Genomic DNA, 22,659 nt, shown 5'->3' with positions numbered 1-22,659 from the left:
TTACACGTAAAGTATTATAACCTTTTGGTACATTCTATATTTTTATATTTTAATTGAATGAAATTATAACAGATTTATAATTCAACGATTTTCAGGAAAATAAAAATAATAATTTATTTTGCAAGGTTTGAGGGGACATCGACAGAAGAAACTGGATTTTGGAACCGGTGAATATAAGGTGGAATTTTCGAAGAGAATTTTTTCTGGTTGTCACGTAAATACTAAATTAGTTTGTGTAAACCCAGACAATAAACTTATACGTACAATTTTAATTCATGTGTTTGCAGGAAATCTCTACTTGACTGGTAGACTGTCATCCAATCAAAAAAATACACATCTCTTTGATCAAAATTCTAAAGTAAAAGTAGAGACCAGGCCATTCGTCTACCACCGGTATCATAAACAATTAGCACCTCTTCCAGAAGTCACTGTGAGTATTTAAATTTTTTATTAATGGCCCAAGTATACTACCGTTATCACACCAATATTATTATTGTTTTTAGAACAAAAATTAATTATTTTTTATTGATTTTGACAATAATTTAGATTTATTAGTGATTTTGACAATACCAGTGCAGTATTTAGTATTTTTAATTTCAGGAGGTAGAGAAAATGAATTTGAAGAGTGTACTTTTATATATTGCAAGTTATTTTGTTATTTCCGTTGATAGTAAACGAGATAAGCAACTTTATTGTGCAGGTAATAATTATTTTAGGAAGCCAAAAATAATACACTTTAGTAACGTATTGTATCAGCTCTGCTCTCTACTACGTTACTGGCGCGTGCTCTATACAACTAATATGAAAATAAGGCTTTTCCCCCATCTCCGTTCTAAGGCTATTTTGGAATCCTATTTTCATATTAGTTGTATAGAGCACGCGCCAGTAACGTAGTAGAGAGCAGAGCTGATACAATACATTACTAAAGTAACTATAGGCCTACCATAATTAGAAATAGGCATGGCACTTTCTATTTACTTGTCTTTTTATTCTGAGTTTGGAAAATGAGACTGCAGTAGATTCTTAGAATTCCTCCATTATCAAGCCAATATCATAAATCATGAAACTAAAATCATAAAAAGACAGAAGTTGTTTCTGTTTTAGAAGATAAATGGCTAGGATAGACTAAGATTGTTATTGTTTACAAATTAGCCCTCATGTACTGCACCTGTAAAATATTATTTATAGAGTTAGCCCTATCTTCCTTAGTCTAGTTGGGAACCACTCTCGCGTTGTTGGCGGAAAAAGTTCATCAGGATTTACCGGTGTGGTTTAAAATTCCCCTTGTCAGTGGTACAGGATGGAGGGCCTAACAAGGACAGCTGTCTAGTCATTCGGATGGTTAAAAAACCGAAGTCCCGTTTACACATTGGTGTGCATGTAAAAGATCCCTCGAAGTTGGAATTTGATACAAGAGTAGGACGTAGCGCTGATGTCTGGGCAAAATTTACCTCATAGCACACTGTATGGCATATGCCTGTCTTGATTAGCCTAGTTGGAACAGAACAGTAGGATCGTTGTTAAACCCCCATTTCATTTCATTTCTTAGCCTAGTCAGTGCATAAAAGTTAAACCCCATTTCATTTCTACATGTATAAAGTCGGCTCGCTCGATGCTCACGAGTTGCACGCTACTAATTTAAGTAATGACCCATGTTTTTTCTTTTATCTACCATTGAAATAAAAAGACCAAATATTATTAGTTGGTCTTGAATGAATTTTGATTCAATCGTTTAATTGTATTAAAAATTTGTCTTTTGTAGTATGTAGAGCTTTAGTGGATGAAATTAACTGGAGTATAAGCGAAGTGGATCCCAAGAAAACTGTTCAAGTTGGTAGTTTCCGTGTTGATACACATGGCAACCAAGCAATTTCAGAGGTACGGTATTGATTCCTGACATCAGAATGGTCTCTACAAGTTGCAATGAGCAATGGTTTTTGGTGAAGCCATGTCTTAATTATGTTGTTAAAAGGGAATTTAATAAGTAAAGTTTTAAGTTGATATTATTGGTTGTTAAAAACCATGATATGAAGCCAACTATGAATATTTGAAACTACCCACACATCGTTAAAAATTATAAACTTGTTTATTCATGTGTCAGTGTCACATTAACTGGTTTTGGGTGAAAGGTATCGTTTTGGTTTTCTAATAAGTCACTGGCAGACACTAAAATCTCATTCAACTAAATGTGGCACTACAAGCTTTAGACATATACCATTAAGACTGCACAGAGCATTTTGAAATGTTGCTCAGTCAGTAAGGTGCCGACTCATTAACCAAAGCTATGGGGTTCGATCCTGGTATTGGATGAGAAAGTTCTGCAGAACTTTTCAGGGTGGTTGTTCCTTGTCAGTGGTGCAGAATTGAGGGCCTTTAAAGGAACAGTATCTAGTCTTTCTGATTGGCATGCATGTAAAAGAACCCTTGACAATTGGAATTCGAAATAAAGGCAGGCTGTACTGCTGCTGCCAGGGCAAAAGTTCCCCGCATAGCACACTACATGGTGTATGCCCGTCTTGATAAGCCTGGTTACTGCAGAAAGGGTAGAATGTTAAACCTTATTTCAATTCATTTGCATCTCGGAGAGAGAGAGAGAGAAATGAGTTTAACATTCACTCCACAAAAACTAGGTAATATCGGGACTAGAACATGGTTCAATTTTATTTCAATAATTCACTTGCACGTGGGGTTTTTTAGCAGTGGGAGGAAATTGGAGAACCCGGAGAAAACCCACGAGGTTGGACAGGTGACCCTACTCCTTGTCACGTACAACCTGGGAATCAAAACCATGCCAGTTGACTCAATGACAGACCTTATGATACAGCACGCACACAGTAACCATTCAGCCATCCAACCCCCCTCATTTGCATTTACTAAGACAAATCATGCATGGATATTGCACAATATAAATAGACTATTATTACTATTATTATTATTAAATCACCTATATATAGATATACAACATTTTTTCAGAAACCTTATGCTAGATCTGAGACACATTTAACTGAATTAATGGAAGGTATATGTCACAAGATGGATGACTATGTTAAAACTACTGATGTCACCAGTGGTCGAACTAGTGTAGTTAGAACAACATCACGAACTGGCAAAGCTTTATCTTTAAAAAATCTCTCGACAGACAAAGAATCACAGAAAACAATTAAATTTTATGTGAGTTGATCTTGTTTTTCGTGGGTCATGTTTCATGAAGCACAATTAAAATATTTTGCTATAAATTCTATTTAAAGATACATTATGGGAGATTCGATAACGAGTTGGCAGTTCTCACTATAATAGTTAAAAACTAGATAATGTAAAGGCAATTTGCTGAAAATTTTATTCAAATTGATCCACTATGAACCAAGAACTAAGCGATTGAAATTTCCGCCTAGCCTCGATAATAATTATTAAAGTCAGTATGATAAACAGCATAGTCTCAATTATCCATTTAATCGTTAAATCGTGAAGGAAAGTTATGCAGTAAATCGGATTATAATCCACTAAAGATCGCAGGCTAGCAATGCCATCTAGAGTTGACTATGGTCTGGATAAGTTAATTAATGTCTAATTAATAATGTAGATAACATTTCAGGCCTAAAGAAAGACCTGCAATAGACAGATTTAGCTCTTGCATAATCTATGTTTAATTTACATATGTAATGTTACATTTGCTTTATGAAGCGAGCACCTGAAGAAAATGATTATGGAATAAAATAAATAGACATAGAAATATTATGTAACCATTAAATTGTAAATGTTTATTTTAAATGGATTTCAGTGTGAATCTGTTATTGAGGACCATGAAGAGGATATGATTGGTTTATTTAAAAGAGAAGTTTTACCAGAAATAGAAAAAGCTATATGTGGAGATATTGTTTGTAAGTTTTATAATATAAATATAACCATCTGCTGTTTAAAATAGTCTTTAAAACAATAACACTTTCTCAGAGTCCCCAAACATTACAGTACAAGAATGTGCTCACAAGATTGTGTTCTACAAAACAAGAGTTATCCCCCTTGGGTTCAATTGAAGGTTTAGACCCCTGTTTTAAAAAATTTCGAACTCTATTCCATGGCAGTCTGCAATACCACCTGGGATCAAAGTGGATGTTAACCCCTACACTTAGCCAGTCTGTATTGTTTAATTAATTATCTCACTAATGTTATGACCATACTATTACAGCTGCATGTACTGGGGAAGATTTAAATATACCATTACCTACTGCTGCTGCTGAAGAAGAAAGTGAAAGTCTTATACAGGATGTAGATGATGATGACACAGAAGAAGATGATGATAATTTATCAGAATTAGAAAAAGAGGAACTTTAACATGAATCATGGTTAGGATATTTTATATGTATATTGTGTTAGTTCTTTCAAACCTATGTTGTTATCATCATGATATGTGACTCAATGGAACTTGTACTAAGATAAAGGAGAACTCTAGTCATTGCAGATTTTGTATTTAGTGTTAAAATAGTTTTACCAATTGACACTGTAAAGTTCATATTCTTTTGCCATTAATTGATAAAAAAATTAACACCTTAACAGTAACTATAAATAAACAAATCAGCAGGTTTTGAATGAATGAAACTAACTTACAATAGGTTTATAATTAAAATTGTAATGGCTAATTTCTCCTTTAAGTATTTATGTATATTATTAGTTTGTACTCAGAGCAATAAAAGAGAATTGTACAAAAGCTCGAATAAATTGTTATTAAAGATGTATATTTGTTAATTAACTAGGAAATTGTAGTAATGGTATATTCTTGTTTGGGACCAGTTTCATTGATGAATAGTAGTTTATGCTTTATATCGAACTTACTGGCACTAAAGCCCACTACAGATTGACTAACATTTGTTGGGGTTTGTCAAAATAAATGTTGTATACCTTTTTATTTTTTAAATTACCCACAAATGAAGAATGTTCAATGTATCCAACCAGCATTTGTTAAAAAAAAAAACAACTTTTGACACAAACTTCAGATGATCACAAAAAGGTGACTCAACCATTTCTGTACCACTTCATCGTTAACAAAATACTGATTGTATAGCCTTATATAATGTTTTACTGTTTGTTCAAATTCAACGCAAACAAGACCAACATCAACATTGGTCGAGCAATGATTTTGAAATCTAACAAGTTTGATCTTGCAAAAATTGTTCGGGTTGAAATCCAACACACCCCGGCTAACTTTTGTCACAAAACATTGTTCGGCCAACAAATGTTAGCCCCTCTGGCTAACTTTGGCTAACTTTTGTCACAAAACATTGTTCGGCCAACAAATGTTAGCCCGTCTGTGGTGGTTTTTTTATAATCTAGAATCCTTTTATTGGCCAGTATTCAATGTATAACCATTATACATCCCCATACTCAACAGCTATTTCACTTATGTAATGCTTCTCAATTTATAAAATTATGTATGTAAATTATGCCTGAAACTGTATGAATGATATGATTGAAAAGATTTAAGATGTTTTTGTAAGATTGGAAATGTTAAAAGAATATTTAAAACCTAAAAGATATGGGAAATGTTTGCAATATAGAAAAGGGAACTTTATTAATATGACTTTAAGATATGTAAAGCTCATTTTATTATCAACTTAAAACAATAATTGTCAGAATGTTGTTTTAAACAACAATTATTTTTTAATATATGTCTTAGCTTCATTTAGGTTGGGTGTCCATAAATAATTCTTTTTTTCCTGTTAGAATTAGTTTAATACTCTTGTGCCTTGCATCTATTTCATTCAAAGATCTCGTTCAACTTGTCATTGCATTTTGAAGGAAAACTCACAAACTATTCCTAAATTTATTAGTGCATGTAGTATTACATTATGTATTAACTCATTTAATCATGTTCATTATCATTGTCGTCTGACATAGAAATCCCTTATATGGTTAGTATTTAAAATAAAAATTTTAAAACATTAATGACAATTTCTTTGTTATATTACGGGTGGACTTCAGAGGCATGTTGCCTTCTGCATGAGGTACAAAATCCCATGGGGTGCAAAAACATAATATTCATATCGAGTGGAGGCGTAGGGTCTAACTCCGCACCGAAGAATTTTGGGCTGTGTAGAAAATACAATCTATTACGGGTGGACTTCAGAAGTATGGTGACTTCTGCATGAGGAACAAGATCCCATGGGACGCAAAAACAAAATATTCATACCGAGGAATTTTGGGCTATGTAGAAAATGCAAGAGTTGATTTGTAACACACCTGAGCCGCAGTATATGGTTGGCACTGGTTAAGCAATATGATTATGATAATAGGTTGAAAACTGCATTTAAACTACTGTGGGCGCAAAAACTCTAAACCCATGATGCATAACGTCCCCTTCACCTAGCCCATATAAACTGATTATATGTAATTTGTGTTTTGTTCTATACTACTCGCTAGCCTGGAGGTCGAGTGTTCGATCCCTGCATTGGCCGAGAAAGTTCATCCAGTGATGCAGGACGGAGTGCCTGACAAGGACAGCTGTCTAGTCCTTCGGATGAGACGAAAAACCGAGGTCCCGTTTATACATTGGAATGCACGAAAAAGATTCCTTGACAGTTGGAATTCGATATAAGAGTAGGCGATAGTGCTGCTGCCCGGGCAAAATTGCCTTCATAGGACAGTGTATGACGTATGTCCGTCTTCATTAGCCCAGCATAGGAGCAGATCAGTAGGACGTTAAACCCCATTTCATTTCATTTCGTTCTATACTACCCAATAGATGTCTTCCATAATTCAGTGCACACTTAGCCCCAAGTTTAACTAAAGAGACCATTTCATTGGCTTATCTCTTACATGATAGAGAACGGGGTTCATTTTAAATTCCCTCCTGATCTTACTGTCTTGACAACTAATAAAACGAAATTTAAACTATAAAAACGAAACGAAATACAATTTGTGTTTTAACCACACGTGATATTACACACAAGTATGCCGATAATAATTTATGTGTGGCCCTTTTGGCAAAATTTGATTGATGAAGAAAACTATGGTTCATTTGATAGTTTTCCGTTGCAAAATCTTGCACCGTGACACTAGAAAAGTATCGACCCTATCTATAGGGCCCAAGGTAAAGTGGGGGGTTGGATGGCTGAATGGTTGGCGCGTGCGCGTTGTATCATAAGGTCTGTCGCTGAGTCAACTGTTATTTGATAGTTTTCCGTTGCAAAATCTTGCACCGTGACACTAGAAAAGTATCGACCCTATCTATAGGGCCCAGGGTAAAGTGGGGGGTTGGATGGCTGAATGGTTGGCGCGTGCGCGTTGTATCATAAGGTCTGTCGCTGAGTCAACTGTTGTGGTTTCGATTCCCCGGTTGTACGTGAAAAGGAGTAGGGTCTTCTGTCCAACCTTGTGGGTTTTCTCCGGTTTCCTCCCACTGTTAATTGATCATAGTTTGCGTCAAGTGGACGTTAATTCCCACTTCTCTCTCTCTCTCCAAGGTAAAACAAAATGAATTAATATATCTAATATGTTTTAAGATATCAAAAGAAGCCGCTGTTAAAGGAGCTAAATCGCTAATATTTTGTACCTAGAAATTGGCACAAATGGGTCGCAACACATATAATAATGTAATATGAATTTATATAAACTGTTTTACATTCAGTTTCTAGCGTCTGGTTATTCCAGTCAACACCGATATTATTTATTGCGCATCTCTCCAAATAAGAACATGATATCACCGTTTGACATGACTTGTGGAATATGTCTAGCCTCATTCTTTGAGCACCTTGTTACAAATGGCGCTGAATCGCATTATGGTACACGATTCGTGTACCAATGGTAAAATGTTTATTTTGTCTTAAATATTGGATATCAGAAGCCCAACTTTTCCAGGTAAGATCACAACACCAATGTTGATTTAAATTTGAAAAAAAAAATCGTGTTTTCAATGTCGAAGATTTTGGATGATATTGAGTTACGGACTTAGCTACTTCAACCTTAAAGTAGCAATATGGGTATCAATCCGAATACCAATTATATTCATATTGTAATGAAAAAAATAATGTTAATCATAAGGTTGACACTGTCTTGTTTTAAGATTAGGCTACAAAAGTCGGGTTGACAGAGTAGATATATGCTGATCTTTTACATATAGTTCTAGTCGCTGGGGTGAGGAGGGTGGTATTAAGTCGGTGGGGTGTTATACCTGTTTGGAAGTGGATGGAAAAGCTCTCCGAGACAATTTGACAGTTTTTAACTCACATTCTTATAAACATCCATTAGATACCATTGCGAGCTGTCATTTTTAAAAATTAAGATTTTTCAATTGCAACAGATTTTACCGGATTGAATACCAATGCGAGCTGTCATTTTTAAAAATCAAGATTTTTCAATAGTATAACAGATTTTATTGGATTGAAGTTTCGTGAATAAGGTCCGTATATACTCAAAAATAATGCTATTCTATGAAGACCATGGAAATGAAGAGAAAGAATTATTTACAGCCAATATCTTTATTTCTTCAGAGAATGGTGTAAAGATGTGACTGTTGTAATGGTCCATTTGCAGTCAGCTCAAAATTAGTGTTTAGTCTTTGGTCTAGTACACGTCTTTCTGTGAACTGTTCAAAAGACTCTTCTATCCCCTATTAAGCTCAAATACTAAAACTTACGGTTAAGAAGGGTTTTTGAATTTTAAGTTATAGTTTTGATAGTATTAACGTGACAATTATGGGAAGTTCTGAGCCGACGCAAACATCCATCACTTTTACATCCCCTGAAACAAGGCTTTGAGGCCTCGCACGGAATCTTTGAGATAATTTAATTTCAATAATGTTTCTCCATTAATCAAAGACTCAGGTGACTGTTCAGGCTGAAACAAGATAACAACAAAGCATTAACTAAATATCAAACATTGAAACTGGTTTATAAAATAAAATGGGGTTTAACGTCTGCTCCGACTGGGCGAATGCAAACGAGCATACGTCATACAGTGTGCTGTGAGGGAAATTTTGCCCGGACACCGGCGCTACGGCCTACTGCATGCCAATGTGTACACGGGACCTTGGTTTTTCGTCCCATCCGAACGACTATACGTTGTCCCTTGCCGGGTCATCTGTCCTGCACCACTGACAAGGGGCAACCATGTCGGAAAATACCGATGAACTGTCTCGATCAATGCTGGGTTCGAAAACATTTTGCAGAGCCCCCCCCCCCCACACACACACACACACTAGTAACAGGCATGAAGACTGGGTGTAAAAATTGATTTAGGGGATTCACGTTGTCAACAGTTTTTGGTAATGGTATTTTAAAAAAACAAATAGACGAATATAGATGGTCATTGACCCGTTGTTGTATACACCCAAGTTCAAATTGTCGTTCAATTTAAAACAAATTTAGAGAGAGAGAGAGAGAGCGAGAGAGGGATGGGGTTTACCGTCCACTAGATACAAACTAGGTCATTTCGGGACTAACATATGGTTTATTTTTTTATTATTTTATTTCAATAATTCGCTAGCGCGTAGGGGTCTTTAGCAGTGGGAGGAAACCGGAGGACCCGGAAAAAACCCATGAGGTTGGACAGGCGACCCTACTCCTTGTCACGTACAACCGGGATTAGAAACCACGCCAGTTGACTCAATGACAGGCCTTACAATACAGCGCGCACGTGCTAACCATTCGGTCATCCAACCCCCCAAAACAAATTTAAGAAATGCTTAAATCTGAATCTTAAAATAACAACCCACCTTTTCCTTGTTTTGTACATTGTTATAATTCCGGATATAAGTTCTAGGACCATTCTTCATATGATGTGGTTGTTCCATAGTACCATGAATAACAAGTTTTAAATCCTTCACTATGCCTGTATTCTTATCATTAGTCTGAAAGCACAGAGAGAGAAAAAATATAAATGATGGTACAGGAATGCTTTTAAATTATCATCAAAACCTGTACTTTGTCTTTATTTGGTCACAACCTATACAAGGAGAACTTCCCCCCCCCCCAACAGCGGCGTTCACAACTGCTCTTCGTCGAATCTTCTACGCGAACTAATGTGCGAATGCCAGCTGAGTTATCTGAAATTGCATGAAATTAGGTTTAAAGTCTTACTGTTCTGCTCCGAAGACAGGCATAGCCATAGTGTGCTTGCTATGAGGGAAATTTTGCCTGGACAGCGGCACTACGGCATACTCTTATATCGAATTCCAACTGCCAATGGATCCTTTACGTGCACACCAATGTGTACACGGGACTTCGGTTTTTCGTCTCATCCGAACGACTAGACAACTGTCCTTGTCAGGCCCTCGTCCTGCATTACTGGCAAGGGGGAATCACGCCGGAAAATCTGGATTAACTTTCACGGCCAATGCTGGGATCGAACACCCGACCTCCAGACTAGCGAGCCAGCGTCTGGCGAGGACGAAATCAATGTTATTGGCAGTTGTAAATTTCAAGAATATACGTTGTATCAAGGTGCCAAAAAAAAAAAAAACAACTCACGGTATCTTCAAGAACGACTTTCCATTTACCAGAAGGATTTTCACCCCAGTTATGAACCGACATGAGTGGCCAGCTCTGGAAGCCCTGCGTAGATTTATCATAAGGTCGCGCTGATAACAACATGGTTGAAGTACCTGTTACATGAAAAACACACAATAAATTAATTTATTATGAACCGCTATTGTTGAAAATGAAATGAAATGGGGTCTAACTTCCCACTGTTCGACTCCACTCGGGCTCATGAAGACAGGCATACGCCATGCAGTGATCACCTATGGGGGAGATTTTGCCCGGACAACAGCGGTCTACTCTTATTTCGAATTCCAACTGTCAAGGGTTCTTTTACGTGCACGACAATGTGTACATGGGAATCGGTTGTTCTTCCTATCCGAACGACCAGAGGCTATTCCGAGCCAGAAACCTCGTCCTGCATCAATGACAAGCGGAAACTATGGTTAGCGAGCCATCATAACATTAACATTGTATGGATTGTATTTTCGTACCATTGTCTATATTGTATCCATCCCATGTCAATGTATCAACAGAATATTATACGCTCTCATGCCGAACCATAATTTAATAGAATAAATTGGTAGCATATCCAGTCAAAAGTTAAAGACTTTTATTTATTTTACATTATTTTCATGCTTTTTTGTTTTAAGTCCAGAGATATTACCAAGTTATTGATATTTTGGGGAAGAAAACAATACAAGCTTTGCGAGGGGTGGTTGTGCTTAGCTGGGACTTAATTAAAGATGCATTGTGCAGGATTTAGAGAAAGAGCTTATCGCCATAGCAGTTCAAAAATGGATAATGAAAAATGAATTAATTGAAAATTTCAGTCAAATTACTTTATTTTGAGCGAAGTCATGCCATGATTGGAAATGGAAACACCGACAAGGTACGTTTTCTCGACCGCCAACTACCATGATAAAACGAAATCTCGATTGTCAGTCCTTTAATTGGTAGTCTGGTCATGTTCTCGTTTAACGCAGATGAGGCTGGTATTGTCTTATCCACGAAATATCTAAATCATCCGATGTTCTAGAGCGTTGATTATGGTCACGTGAATAAATGTCGAAATATTAATGCATATTGCATTCTAAGCCAGAAGCATACACGGCAATAGGTCAGATTCGCTCTTGCATAATTCATCTTTAAAGTTAAGAGTAAGAGACAAAAGATAAACTTACCGGAAGGCGATATTAAATACACACTAACAGCTCCTCGTTTTGTATAATCTAAAGTTAATTTAAGTTGAACATGTTCTATATAATTAACTTCATTAGCTTGGCCTTTACAACCACTAGTATCTATTTCTATCTCTAATTTCTGATTACTCTTTAGTGCTCTATAAAAAGGGAAAACGTAAAACCACATCATATATCCTATAACCCATTCCTTTCAAAGTTATAATAATTCGTAAAGCAATTGCTACACGCATTGTGGAGCCATGGCGGCATAGCAAGACATTGGCTGGAGGTCCCATGTTCGATCCCTTGACGCCAATACATAAACGAATGTGAAACTAAAGTGTACATCTCAACCACTCCACCACCCCAAAAAAACTTGAATCGAAAGCTCTCATATCTCTACAGTGAACAATGTTTGCTTCATTTTGAAGACATCGCTAAAGTATGGCGTTTATAAGCTTATCGTAAATATTGAAATGCAATGATACAAAATCTTCAATTAATGAACTTTCCAGAATATTTTTTGATGATATTTATCGTCATATTTATATCTGTGTAATATTATTTTTTAAATAACATTTTTATTCCAAAATGTGTAACTAATATACTAAGCACAGGTGTTGAAAAACAAAACCCTCCCACGCGAAAAAAAAAAACAAATCAAAAGCTATCAAACCTCGGCGGAACGATTGTTTTATTGTAAAAATATCTCTAAATATCTTAAACATTGAAATGCAATAATAAAAAACATCAATTACTGAACTTTCCAGATATATTTTTTTTAATGATCTTAAAATTAAAAACATTAAAAATCTCATTTAGGAAAAGTTGACAAATAACACCTTTTTTGATGTACGATTATAATATCTATTTTCAAGTGTGGAAATTAATGTGTTTGAAATGTTACATTTTTCTGATTTAAAAAATGTACATAATTATGTTATTATGGAGCGGAATGCGACAATAAATTGAAAGTAATAGTGGAAACCGAACAAAATACAAATTCCAACTACAATATCTAAGAAGTAAATAATAGAAATTTACATTTTTGCATATGTAAATAGCCAATCTATCATATGTAAGTATGTAAGTAAGACGTTACATGCACTGAAGTAAGCATATTATCTTTACTATATTAAAAGTCGAATTACGTCGTTCATTCCGCTCCATATGTTATAATCATTTTAATATGCCTACACGTTATCGTGGTTGTTAAAGCACACGGCTGATTTAATCGTGGAGAAAGTACACATATAAAGGTATCGCTTTGTAATACTAGAAGTATAAGAGATTTAATAGTCAGTCTGTAGAGAATTTCTTGTCATTAAGAAACAGTAATGTAATGAAAAAGAAATGTTGTAATACTAGACTTATTATAGTATTTCTATTCCCGAGATAGTCTCTATCTTTCAGGCAAATATTCTACGAATATTAGTCTGGATGGATTGTCAAAATTTGAGAATAACTAGGTTATTGCCATTGGCTAGATTATCCACTCTTTTACATTATCGAGAACAAAATCTAAGGGAAGTAACTAGCATTAAAGCAAGATGTCGACGCCCATGAAATTAATTTAAGAATTGCCATTTCAGAAAAATCTATTTACATTGTCTGGTAATCAACGGGGAAGGAGAGAAAATCCACAGATTATTAAAGAATGGGTACGGTAAGAGGCAGCAAGAATATGAACCATGGAATTAATTGTAAAAAAATACCTACTGGGGTAAATTAGAATCTTTTGTAGCCACGACTTCACAAGCAGATTGAGCTGGAACGTTCTGCCAGTCCTTTGCAGCATCTACTAATCCCGTTGCGTCTAGGATTCCAAAACCGAAAGCTGTATTCACTAAAAATCCAGCTCCATTCTTAACCCAACCGTGGTCATCTTTATTTTGACGTAATGGTTCTATTTGTGACGTCCATGTTACCAAATGTTGTACATCTCTCCATGTTAAATCAGGGCTGGAAATTTTAATTTTATGAGAAAAGTAAGTTTAAAAGCCCTAGTTTCATTTATTTGGTGAAAACTTCTTAGTGTAACTTCTTTGCATAAATCACCCCACATCTGACTTTAAATGAGATGGTGGGGGGGGAGGGGGTGGGGTGCTTGAAGGCGTTACATCACAAGGTCCGTCATTGAGTCAAGTGGTTTGGACTCCCCGCCTGTACGTTACATGGCGTATGGTCACCTGTCCAACATCGCGGAATTTCTCGGAGTGGGTCGCCTGCTCAACGTCGTGGATTTCCTAGGGGTCCTCCGGTTTCCTTCCACTGCTAAAGACCCTTATGCGTACGAGAATTTTTGTAATAAAATTGAACCCTATGTAAGTCCCGAAATGACCTAGTTTGTCTCTCGACCCCCCCCCCCCTCCGTCTCTCTTCTTTCTCTCTTTAAATGATTAATGATGCAATTTGTCTCGGCGATGAATCACATTCTCTCGATCAACAAAAAAAAAAGAGTTGGGTTTGGTTGTTACGCGTGTAAATCCAGATTAATTATTTTGCAATATCCCGGCCGGAATTATTGCAATTTAACATTGATTTATTAATTTGATAATATCAAAAAGCGTTACTTTGTTGCGCTATTTTAAAATAAGTCGAATCTCCAGCACATCCTCACAAATAGCCACAACTTTTGTTGGGTTACTTCTCTAAAAAAAAGATCATAAGAGACCATCAGATAACACAAAGTACAATTTTATGGATACACAATTTCTGAGTTTACTATTAAGCGACGTTTCGACAAGGATACTCTCGTCTTTATCAAGCAAATAACCTAACTAACACTTACTTTGCCTCGAGAAGAAGAGCTATAATACCAGCTGCTAGAGGTGCGGCGGCAGATGTTCCTGTGTGACTAGATGTGCACGTATTGTTTAAATCCGTGCTGATCTGCAAAAATAAACATAAACGTTTAAATAGAACTGGAAGGTAGAAAGGGCATAAGTAAGGGGGTATCAAGAACACAACTTATTTAAGTTAATATGAGAATCCCCACATAGTACATTATCATTATAATCTTTCAAAACTTACCACTCGGTTATCAACAGCTGAACCACTAGAATATGTTGTTCCCATCGTGGAGGCACAGAGTTCTCCATACCAGGGTTTTTTAAATGTTTGTGAAGCACTACTAATAGAGAGTGTATAAATACTACCAGTATATCCATCACAGTCACAATTATCATAAAGTCTACCACCATTACCAGACGCCCAGACATAGATAACACCTTTACCATTACGCCCCTTTAATTAAATATAGATATATTACAGAATGTAGGATGGCTTTACGGTCTCGTGTGTCTCAAATGGTTTGGATAATGGTGGCTGTGTTGTTAAAGCATTACTGACCACGGCAAAGCAGGACATTAATCCTCATTTTAATTCTTATTTCTGATCTGGAAATTCATTTCAAATGTGTTCAGATATTAAGAAAAGAGCTCAACATTTCCATCGCCTGGAACAATCTAATTCCACTACTGACTATATAAAACATAAGACACATTCGCCAAATTTTCATAACTTTAAATAATAGAAAACAACCTGAACAGTTCGTCTATCCATTTAAATTTACAATAATCATTATAAATAATGACAGTTCTGGTATGTTTGGATTTTATAGCTATTTGCCTTATGTTTGTTGCGTAGGCTACAGGGGTTCAATTTTACCACCTAAGCGAACCGCTATCTAGAGAAGCAAAGCGGTGTGTATTGAATCCACATCTTAGCGATATCTGTTTCTGGTTTTATTTATTTGAATAAGTGCATTTGCCAGAAACGTTGTATGTCTTTTTATCCGTTTTAAGCATCTTGCTCGCTGTTAATACAATTTTATCCCACCTTTGTGACTCCATTTTTGAACGCCTGTGTTGCTAGTCGACCAGGACCTTCCACTGTATGACCATCATCATTAGGACCCCATGAAGCACTGTAGATGTCGATTTTATCATGGGCAAACTGTAGTGCTTCTCCTTCTAGTGTATCAGTAACCGTACCATCAAGGATTTTAATACCCCCAATCTTAGCATTAAAGGCCACACCTACACCACATTTATCATTATCAGCTTTCATTGCAACCTCCCCAGCACACCTAGTCCCATGCCTAAATTGAACAAATATGTCGAATATGATAAATGGAAAAATAATCACAAACTTTTGAAAAATAAAAACCAGTACCAATTATCCTATCAAATACAGAAAAGAAGAAACGACTTTATCAAGTAACATGCCAAGTAGTATCAGATTATTCGAAAAATCTTAAAGTATACGTTGCATCGTGTACGACACTAGCTATCACATGAATTGGATAATCACAGAGGTTTATAAGGTTCATAATGTTTACTTCTTTGAGTAAATGTCAACTTTAAAATTGTATATAATTCTATTCAAAAAGCATTATTGAGATCTTAAATAAAAAGAACATGTGTTTAATTTATGTGACCATCGTTGGTTCGGTTCGATGGCCAACATTACACCCCTCCCCCCTCCACCAAAAAAAAGAAAGAAATACAAATAATCCAGTTGATCGTTGCGCCTCATTTCTCCGATTTTGATTTAAAAGAATAAATCCTTCCATAATCTTAAGATGTTAAATTATAAAGAAAAAACATATTAAATTGGAATACAAACTGACTTGTTCTCGTTGGTAGGATCATATCGTGGAGTTGGATCAGGATTCTTATTGTTGAAATCATAGCTAGCTTCAGGTGCCTTAAATATATCAGAAATAAAATGCCATCAACAGCATATTCTGATTTTTATTATAAAAATAAAAATTTTATTATGAAAGAACGTTTCAACTTACATAATTATCAATCAAATCTTCGTGTTTATATTCCAAACCTGAAACAGGAAATATCTATCTTAGGTTACATAATATGTATAACATGCCTCAAGTTATTCCTGGTAGACATTTCTTACAAAATAAAAAACAAAACAAAAGTAATTTGATGTTTGTTTGCTAGATGCCTGGCATGCACTCGCCACTTGTTTCGTTGTACTCGCTGTATTGCTATTCTTCATAAATTGTTTTATTCATTGGTATTTAGAATGTTGTTTATTGCTGGGCAGCATTTTTACTAGACTTTATCAAATAATGATAAAAATGGAAATGGAATGAAATAGGGTTTAACGTCCTGGTTTCTGCACCGACTGGGCTAATGCAGATAAAAATGGAACATTATAGACATGTAAAAATTATTTTGTTTAAAGATGACCAGTCAGAGAAGTGCCACTAACGGCTATGAAGGAGACCTAACTTAATTAATATAACGTTATTACGGAAATGATCAAAGTTGATTATGGTAATGCCAAAGATATGCTAACACCTGGAAGTTCATCGAGATTTTCCCTGGTCAGTGATGTAGGATGGAGGGGGGGGGGCTGGCAAGGACAGCTGTCTAGTCGTTCCGATTGGACGAATAAACGAGGTCCTGTGTACACATTGGAGTGAACGTAAAAGATTCCTTGGTAATTGGAATTCGATATAAGAGTAGGCCGTAGCGCCGCTGTCCGGGCTTAATTTCCCACACATATTACACTGTATGGCGAATGCCCGTCTCCTTTAGCCAAGTCGGAGCAGAGCAGTAGGACGTTAAACCCCACTTCATTTCATCTCACGGTAACACCTATCCTATATTTATATAATTGCATGATACAGACTAGAGAAGTTTAGTCAAAATGTCGTTCAGTAATTATATTTCTTTAAGTTGTGTCTTGTTTAAACATACATTATGCAAGAGCTAAATCTGGCTATTGCAGGTCTTTCTTTAGGCCTGAAATGTTATCTAAATTATTAATTAGACATTAATTAACTTATCCAGACCATAAACAACTCTTGATGCCATCTCTAGCCTGTGATATTTAGCGGATTGGAATACATTTTGTGAAGGATAATCGAGACTTTGTTTATAATCGTACCGACTTTAGTAATGATGATCGAGGCTAAACTAAAATTCAAAAGTTAATATCTCAGTTGAGAGTGGAGCAATTTGACTGAAATTTTCAGCATATTCTACTTACGTTATCTATTTTTGAAAACTATTATAGCGATAACTGTCAACTATTTATCTAATTCCCCTTTAATATTCACCTCATTACCGTCCCCACTTTCTAGCCCATGCCTGCGTACCGTTTGGGGATTAGGGGTCTGTACTATAAACAATTTTTATTGTCATGATTCATTAACAACTCAACTCTCTCTGGGTCGGGCATATATTTAATATCCTTTAATCAACATCAATATATTATTGGGGGGAATAAATCAACTCTATAGGGTTGGGTAGGGTATATACTTAATATTCTTTGAACAACATCAATATAATTATTTAGGGCAATAACTCCGGAAATGGAAATATTTTTGTGAAAACCTTTAAATTTGACACTGACTATTCCTAAATATTTTCTGAAAATCAAATAAAAAATGATTCCGAGTAAAGGGAGACAGTACGGTAATGACCTGGGTTATGCTTGCTTTTCAATGTTGATGCACGGGCCCCTGGTTCCATTTTAACCATTGTCGCCATGCAGGCTTTATCCTATGTTCCTGAAGCAACGACTGCGAGTATCACAACATCTTGATAAGATGTACATAGTTAAAGCGAGATCAAGCCTTCTATTGAAGATGGCTTTATCCGGACCTGTCTATAGTCATATTTTGTTGTAAAAGAATAATGATTTTATAAATTCCATAATTTCAGCCTCGGGACAGTAGTGTAACCGCGAACCATGAACAGACAGACAAACACACAAACGACAGTCAAAAACATTAGTAGATATAATGGAAATGATAGTGGTAGATTTTTACGTCACCAAGCTTCAAAGTGTATCTAAAACGATGTAGAATTGCATCATTTTTCCCCATCTTGAATAATAAAGGAAAGTGAAATTTACATCAATAATCTAGCAACCCTCTTGGGATATAAACTGAAATCAACATCAGATTTGATGTGATTATGTATTAATCTACATCATGTTGTTAATCCAATAATAAATGTATAATCATTGTTAATAATGCTATATTATTCAACGTTGAGTCCGTACCGTACATTAATAATGACCATTTTATCAATAGTATCAAATATCTTATTTTATTCTAAGCTCCCCTGAAAGTGGCTTGTTGGTGTCTTATTAAAGACCAGATTGGTTGCTTTTAGAAATGGTAGTAAATGAAGTTTGAGAAATATTTATACATTTTTTCTTGTATAAGGTCATTGACGAAATAATAATTTTTATAACGCAGACATTACTACATCATCTAGCTAACATTGACATAGTGGTGATTTTCATATTGGAGCGACCACAACCAATATAAAATTTACTGGTATACCCCCGGACGAAGCAGAGCGAGTTAAAAATGTTCGGTAAAAGAGCGAATGTGTTAAAAGGGGCATTATAGGAGATCAGATAAAGAGTTGGCAGTTCTCGCTATAATAGTTAAAAAATAGATAACGTGAATAGAATATGCTGAAAATATCAGTTAAATTGCTCTTGCATAATGTATGTTTAATTAACAATTTTGAATACTAATTTGTATGCAACGATGGAGTGGCAGGAATTGGGTAACAGTTTAGAGGGTTGGCGGCTCTGGTCTCGACTGGTATTGAAACACGGACCAAGCAGTCTCGCGTGAGCATGAATCACAGGGAAAAAACACGTCCTTCTCGCAGATTCCTTCTCAAATAAAACAGGAACTACTTATACCATCACCATTTCTTTATGGAAGGGTATCGCTGCCAATATTAAATGCTCTGCGACTATGTCGTTTCCTTTGATTATATGTAAAAAGTACAATGTACAAAGTCCTAATACCGACAATGATCAAGTCAAAATACCTCTAAGGCAAGAGTGTCGTGAATATCCTTGTTTTGGCTTATAGTGTGCCAAGTTTATGTTAATAAGTCACGTGATATCCTACATTTGCATATGAAAGTTGATGCTATGCGAAACATGCTATGTAGAATGTGTGAAGGACAAATGGGATGTGGCAGAGAGCAAATGTAAAATGTAATGAGAGAAATGTAAAATGTAAACACGTCAAAAAAAGCATTTTCCCACAAAACATATGTCATTTAACACTTAGCATTTGACGTTTTACATTTAACTCTTGCCTTAGAGGTATTTTGACTATCATTACCGGTATTAGGACTTTGTACATTGTACTTTTTACATATAATCAATGGAAAAGACATTGTCGCAGAGCATTTAATATTGGCAGCGATACCCTTCCATATTTCTTCGCTACCAATGTTTCAATTGGACAAGGGATATTAGGTTTCGCCTTATGATGTTGCACCGTGTATGTCTGGTGTAAGACGTCGTCTGTTAGAGGAAGAGTGACTGCCAATGTGTCCGTTAACGTATAGCAATAACATAACGCGTGTGTTTTGTTCCTTGTTAGGTTTATTACAAATAAAATTATAAGTTAATTCAAGACTCTATCCGAAAGTGGGGCTAAGCTACTGACGTATTTTTGTAATTTCTTTTCGTTTTCCAAGAACTTGTGTTGTCGCAACCAGATAACGCATGTACTGTAGGTAAACATAGGCTGACTATTTCTCCAAGGCTTGTTGAAATTTCATGAGCAGTTGATTTTTCTTCATCGCGAAATCCGTCAATTGAGGCACAATTGCCCAAGGAACCTTCATGCCTAATTTTATGTCAATCGTACATGAATTGACGGAGCCTTAGGCTTTTTTTTAGAATTGCGCCTTTTTTCGAAATGCGCCACCAACAAGAACAACAAAAACATGATTAGTGGCGCTAAGGGGCCAATTACTGACCCTAAAATGATATTGTGTGTGCTATTTGCGATTTTTTAAAATTTAAATCACAGAATGTGCTGGAGAAAAACACAAAATATAGCTTATCTGAAGCTTCTTAATCGTTAAATAATTGGATGTTACGCATAGAGTCGATATCTATGATTTATTTTTATGGTTGCTATGGAAACCAGGAGAAATAACTATTATGGCCTGTTTTGAAAATCGCCCAGGAACCGATCTCATAATGTCGATACAATTACCTTTCCAACTATACCAAATAACCTTTGTTCTACCATAGGTAGGGGTATCGGAAAACATATGGGCTTAAACCGCTATCCTATATGTCAAATTCAATGAAAAGATATCTTCCCAACGGAAAGAAAATAAATGTAAATTGGGTAAGAATATGTTGGGTATTAGGGGTTTAAAAATAAAGTTTCGACAATTTATTTTAATTAACATGGTGAATTACAGAATAAAGACAAAGTAATAAATAGGGACTGGAATTGGCCTTAAAGCTAGAAAACATCAAAAGGTATAGAAAATACACCCGACCAGCCGAATAGCTGTCCATCAACTGTCACCAAATATCTGTAACAAATTTGTATCAAAAGGAAATAGATATATAATTAAAACCATGAAACAATATGTTACTCAGTCAGTGGTATTTCTTAAAATGGGGGTATTATGCTGTCTTTGCTGTATTTTAAGGCTAAAATATCAGGACCTATTTCACGAAATTTTAACTGGGATAAAAGCCAAATTTCAGTAATTTGATTGGATAATATTAGATTAATTTTAGTGCTTAACCAATCAAAATTGAAGTATCTACTAAATTTTGGATTTTATCTTTAGTTAAGATTTCGAGAAACAGGGCCCTGTACACAAAGAACCTAGAATTTCGGCCATTCTAGACGCTTATGGCGTTACTCCTACAAAATACAATGAAATGAGTTGGCATTTCATGTTTCCTGAAATTTGTTGTTTAGAGCTGTGTTCATAAACAAACCGAAAAAACTGAACGTCGCTGCATATACTTCTCTGGCTACTGACCATTTTATACTAATGATATTCTATCAAATACATACCATCATCTAAAATAGAAACTGTAACTCCCTTCCCAGATAAACCTCGGTTCCATAGGGGAACAACGTGAAGATCCTTCTTTGGTTCTGCAAGATTTTCCCTTTCATCGTGCTAAAATAAACATAAAGTTAAAACGAAATCAACATATTGAAGTTTGTTATCACCTCCTCAATATTTTCTCTATTTGCTTATTAATTTGACCAAAAAAAATGATCATAATATGTTTAAAAGAGCAACGAGTGGGATAATACTTGTAGTTAATATTACAAGACATGTCAAGTCAGCAATCAGAATGTGAGAGGACTGAGAAAAAATATAAATACTATTTTTAAAAGGGGGGGGCGAGTGGGGCAATATTTGTATTTAATTACAAGACAAATGCATGTCACGCCAGCAATAAGAATTTGAGAGGGTTGAGAAAAAATGATTTAAAACTAGAGTTACATGGAATCGTAAAATTAGGAGAGAGAGAGAGAGAGAGAGAGAGAGAGAGAGAGGGGGGGGGGGGTAACGTCCACGCGACACAAACTAGGTCATTTTGGGACTAAACATATGTTTCAATTTTATTTCAATAATTCGCTTGGACAGGCGATCCTATTCCTTGTCACGACAACCGGGGAATCGAAACCACGCCAGTTGACTGAGTGACAGACCTTATGTCAGTCTTCATTAGCCCAGTAGGAGCAGGGGCGTATTTCATGAAATTTTAACTAAGATAAAATCCAAACTTTAGTAGTTTGATTGGAAAATATTAGATTCATTTTAGCGCTTAGCCAATCAAAATTGAAGTATCTACTAAAATTTGGATTTTATCTTTAGTTAAGGTTTCGAGAAACAGGGCCCTGAGCTGTAGGACATTAAACTCTTATGTCTTTCTTCGTTGGACCAGTCAGAGCAGAACAGAGGAACGTTAAACCCCATCTCATTTCATTCCTTTCCAGTACCCGTTACTTTTGATTCTATGATACCACTGATATTTACTGGTTCATTGATATTTACTAGTGATGATACTATGATACCATAATTGACATTTATTGATTCATCGATGTTTACTTAATATCATAAATATGACATCACTGACACTTACCTAGTTACTGATAACACATGTTTGTTGCATTGGTGTACATGTATTAACCTCTGATTTTTACTTGATATTTACTA

General features: G+C 35.6%; 2 protein-coding genes across 5 annotated transcripts in view; one reads left to right on the top strand and one right to left on the bottom strand.

Moving 5' to 3' along the window:
* The first annotated feature begins 131 nt into the window (after positions 1 to 131).
* LOC126818161 (protein canopy homolog 2) lies at positions 132 to 5,937 on the top strand. 4 transcript variants are annotated; one of them, XM_050545385.2, is made up of 7 exons: positions 132 to 178; positions 288 to 430; positions 601 to 700; positions 1,763 to 1,878; positions 2,974 to 3,171; positions 3,779 to 3,878; positions 4,184 to 5,937. In XM_050545385.2, exons 3-7 carry the CDS (start codon positions 613 to 615, stop codon positions 4,327 to 4,329), a joined length of 648 nt encoding a protein of 215 aa, XP_050401342.2. In that variant the 5' UTR covers positions 132 to 178; positions 288 to 430; positions 601 to 612; the 3' UTR covers positions 4,330 to 5,937. The 4 variants fall into 4 exon arrangements, with proteins under 4 accessions (XP_050401342.2, XP_050401343.2, XP_055956690.1 ...); XM_050545386.2 differs by lacking the exon at positions 288 to 430 and having other exon boundaries at positions 139 to 214; XM_056100715.1 differs by having other exon boundaries at positions 139 to 430.
* Positions 5,938 to 8,449: 2,512 nt separating this feature from the next.
* Positions 8,450 to 22,659, bottom strand: part of LOC126817679 (neuroendocrine convertase 1) — a 28,294-nt gene continuing 14,084 nt past the window's right edge. Inside the window, exons 4-14 of the mRNA XM_050544788.2 lie at positions 21,501 to 21,609; positions 16,455 to 16,492; positions 16,284 to 16,360; positions 15,491 to 15,752; positions 14,684 to 14,896; positions 14,442 to 14,542; positions 13,370 to 13,612; positions 11,651 to 11,808; positions 10,458 to 10,591; positions 9,704 to 9,838; positions 8,450 to 8,826 (exon numbers count right to left, since the gene is read on the bottom strand). Of these exons, the coding sequence (XP_050400745.2) occupies positions 8,722 to 8,826; positions 9,704 to 9,838; positions 10,458 to 10,591; positions 11,651 to 11,808; positions 13,370 to 13,612; positions 14,442 to 14,542; positions 14,684 to 14,896; positions 15,491 to 15,752; positions 16,284 to 16,360; positions 16,455 to 16,492; positions 21,501 to 21,609 (1,575 nt within the window). The 3' untranslated portion in view covers positions 8,450 to 8,721. The remainder of the gene's footprint in view (positions 8,827 to 9,703; positions 9,839 to 10,457; positions 10,592 to 11,650; positions 11,809 to 13,369; positions 13,613 to 14,441; positions 14,543 to 14,683; positions 14,897 to 15,490; positions 15,753 to 16,283; positions 16,361 to 16,454; positions 16,493 to 21,500; positions 21,610 to 22,659) is intronic.

The sequence above is a fragment of the Patella vulgata genome, chromosome 4, assembly GCF_932274485.2.
Source record: "Patella vulgata chromosome 4, xgPatVulg1.2, whole genome shotgun sequence".
NCBI lineage: Eukaryota > Metazoa > Mollusca > Gastropoda > Patellidae > Patella > Patella vulgata.
Note: the sequence above shows the minus strand (reverse complement) of the source record. Positions and strands in the feature narration are given on the sequence as shown.

What these genes read in the sequence shown, in the direction of transcription:
- LOC126818161 (XM_050545385.2), top strand. Translation starts at nt 613, where the DNA reads ATGAATTTGAAGAGTGTACTTTTATATATTGCAAGTTATTTTGTTATT. An exon ending in TAAGCAACTTTATTGTGCAG is followed by an intron (nt 701 to 1,762) that starts GTAATAATTATT and finishes TGTCTTTTGTAG; the next exon opens with TATGTAGAGCTTTAGTGGAT. An exon ending in TATATGTGGAGATATTGTTT is followed by an intron (nt 3,879 to 4,183) that starts GTAAGTTTTATA and finishes ATACTATTACAG; the next exon opens with CTGCATGTACTGGGGAAGAT.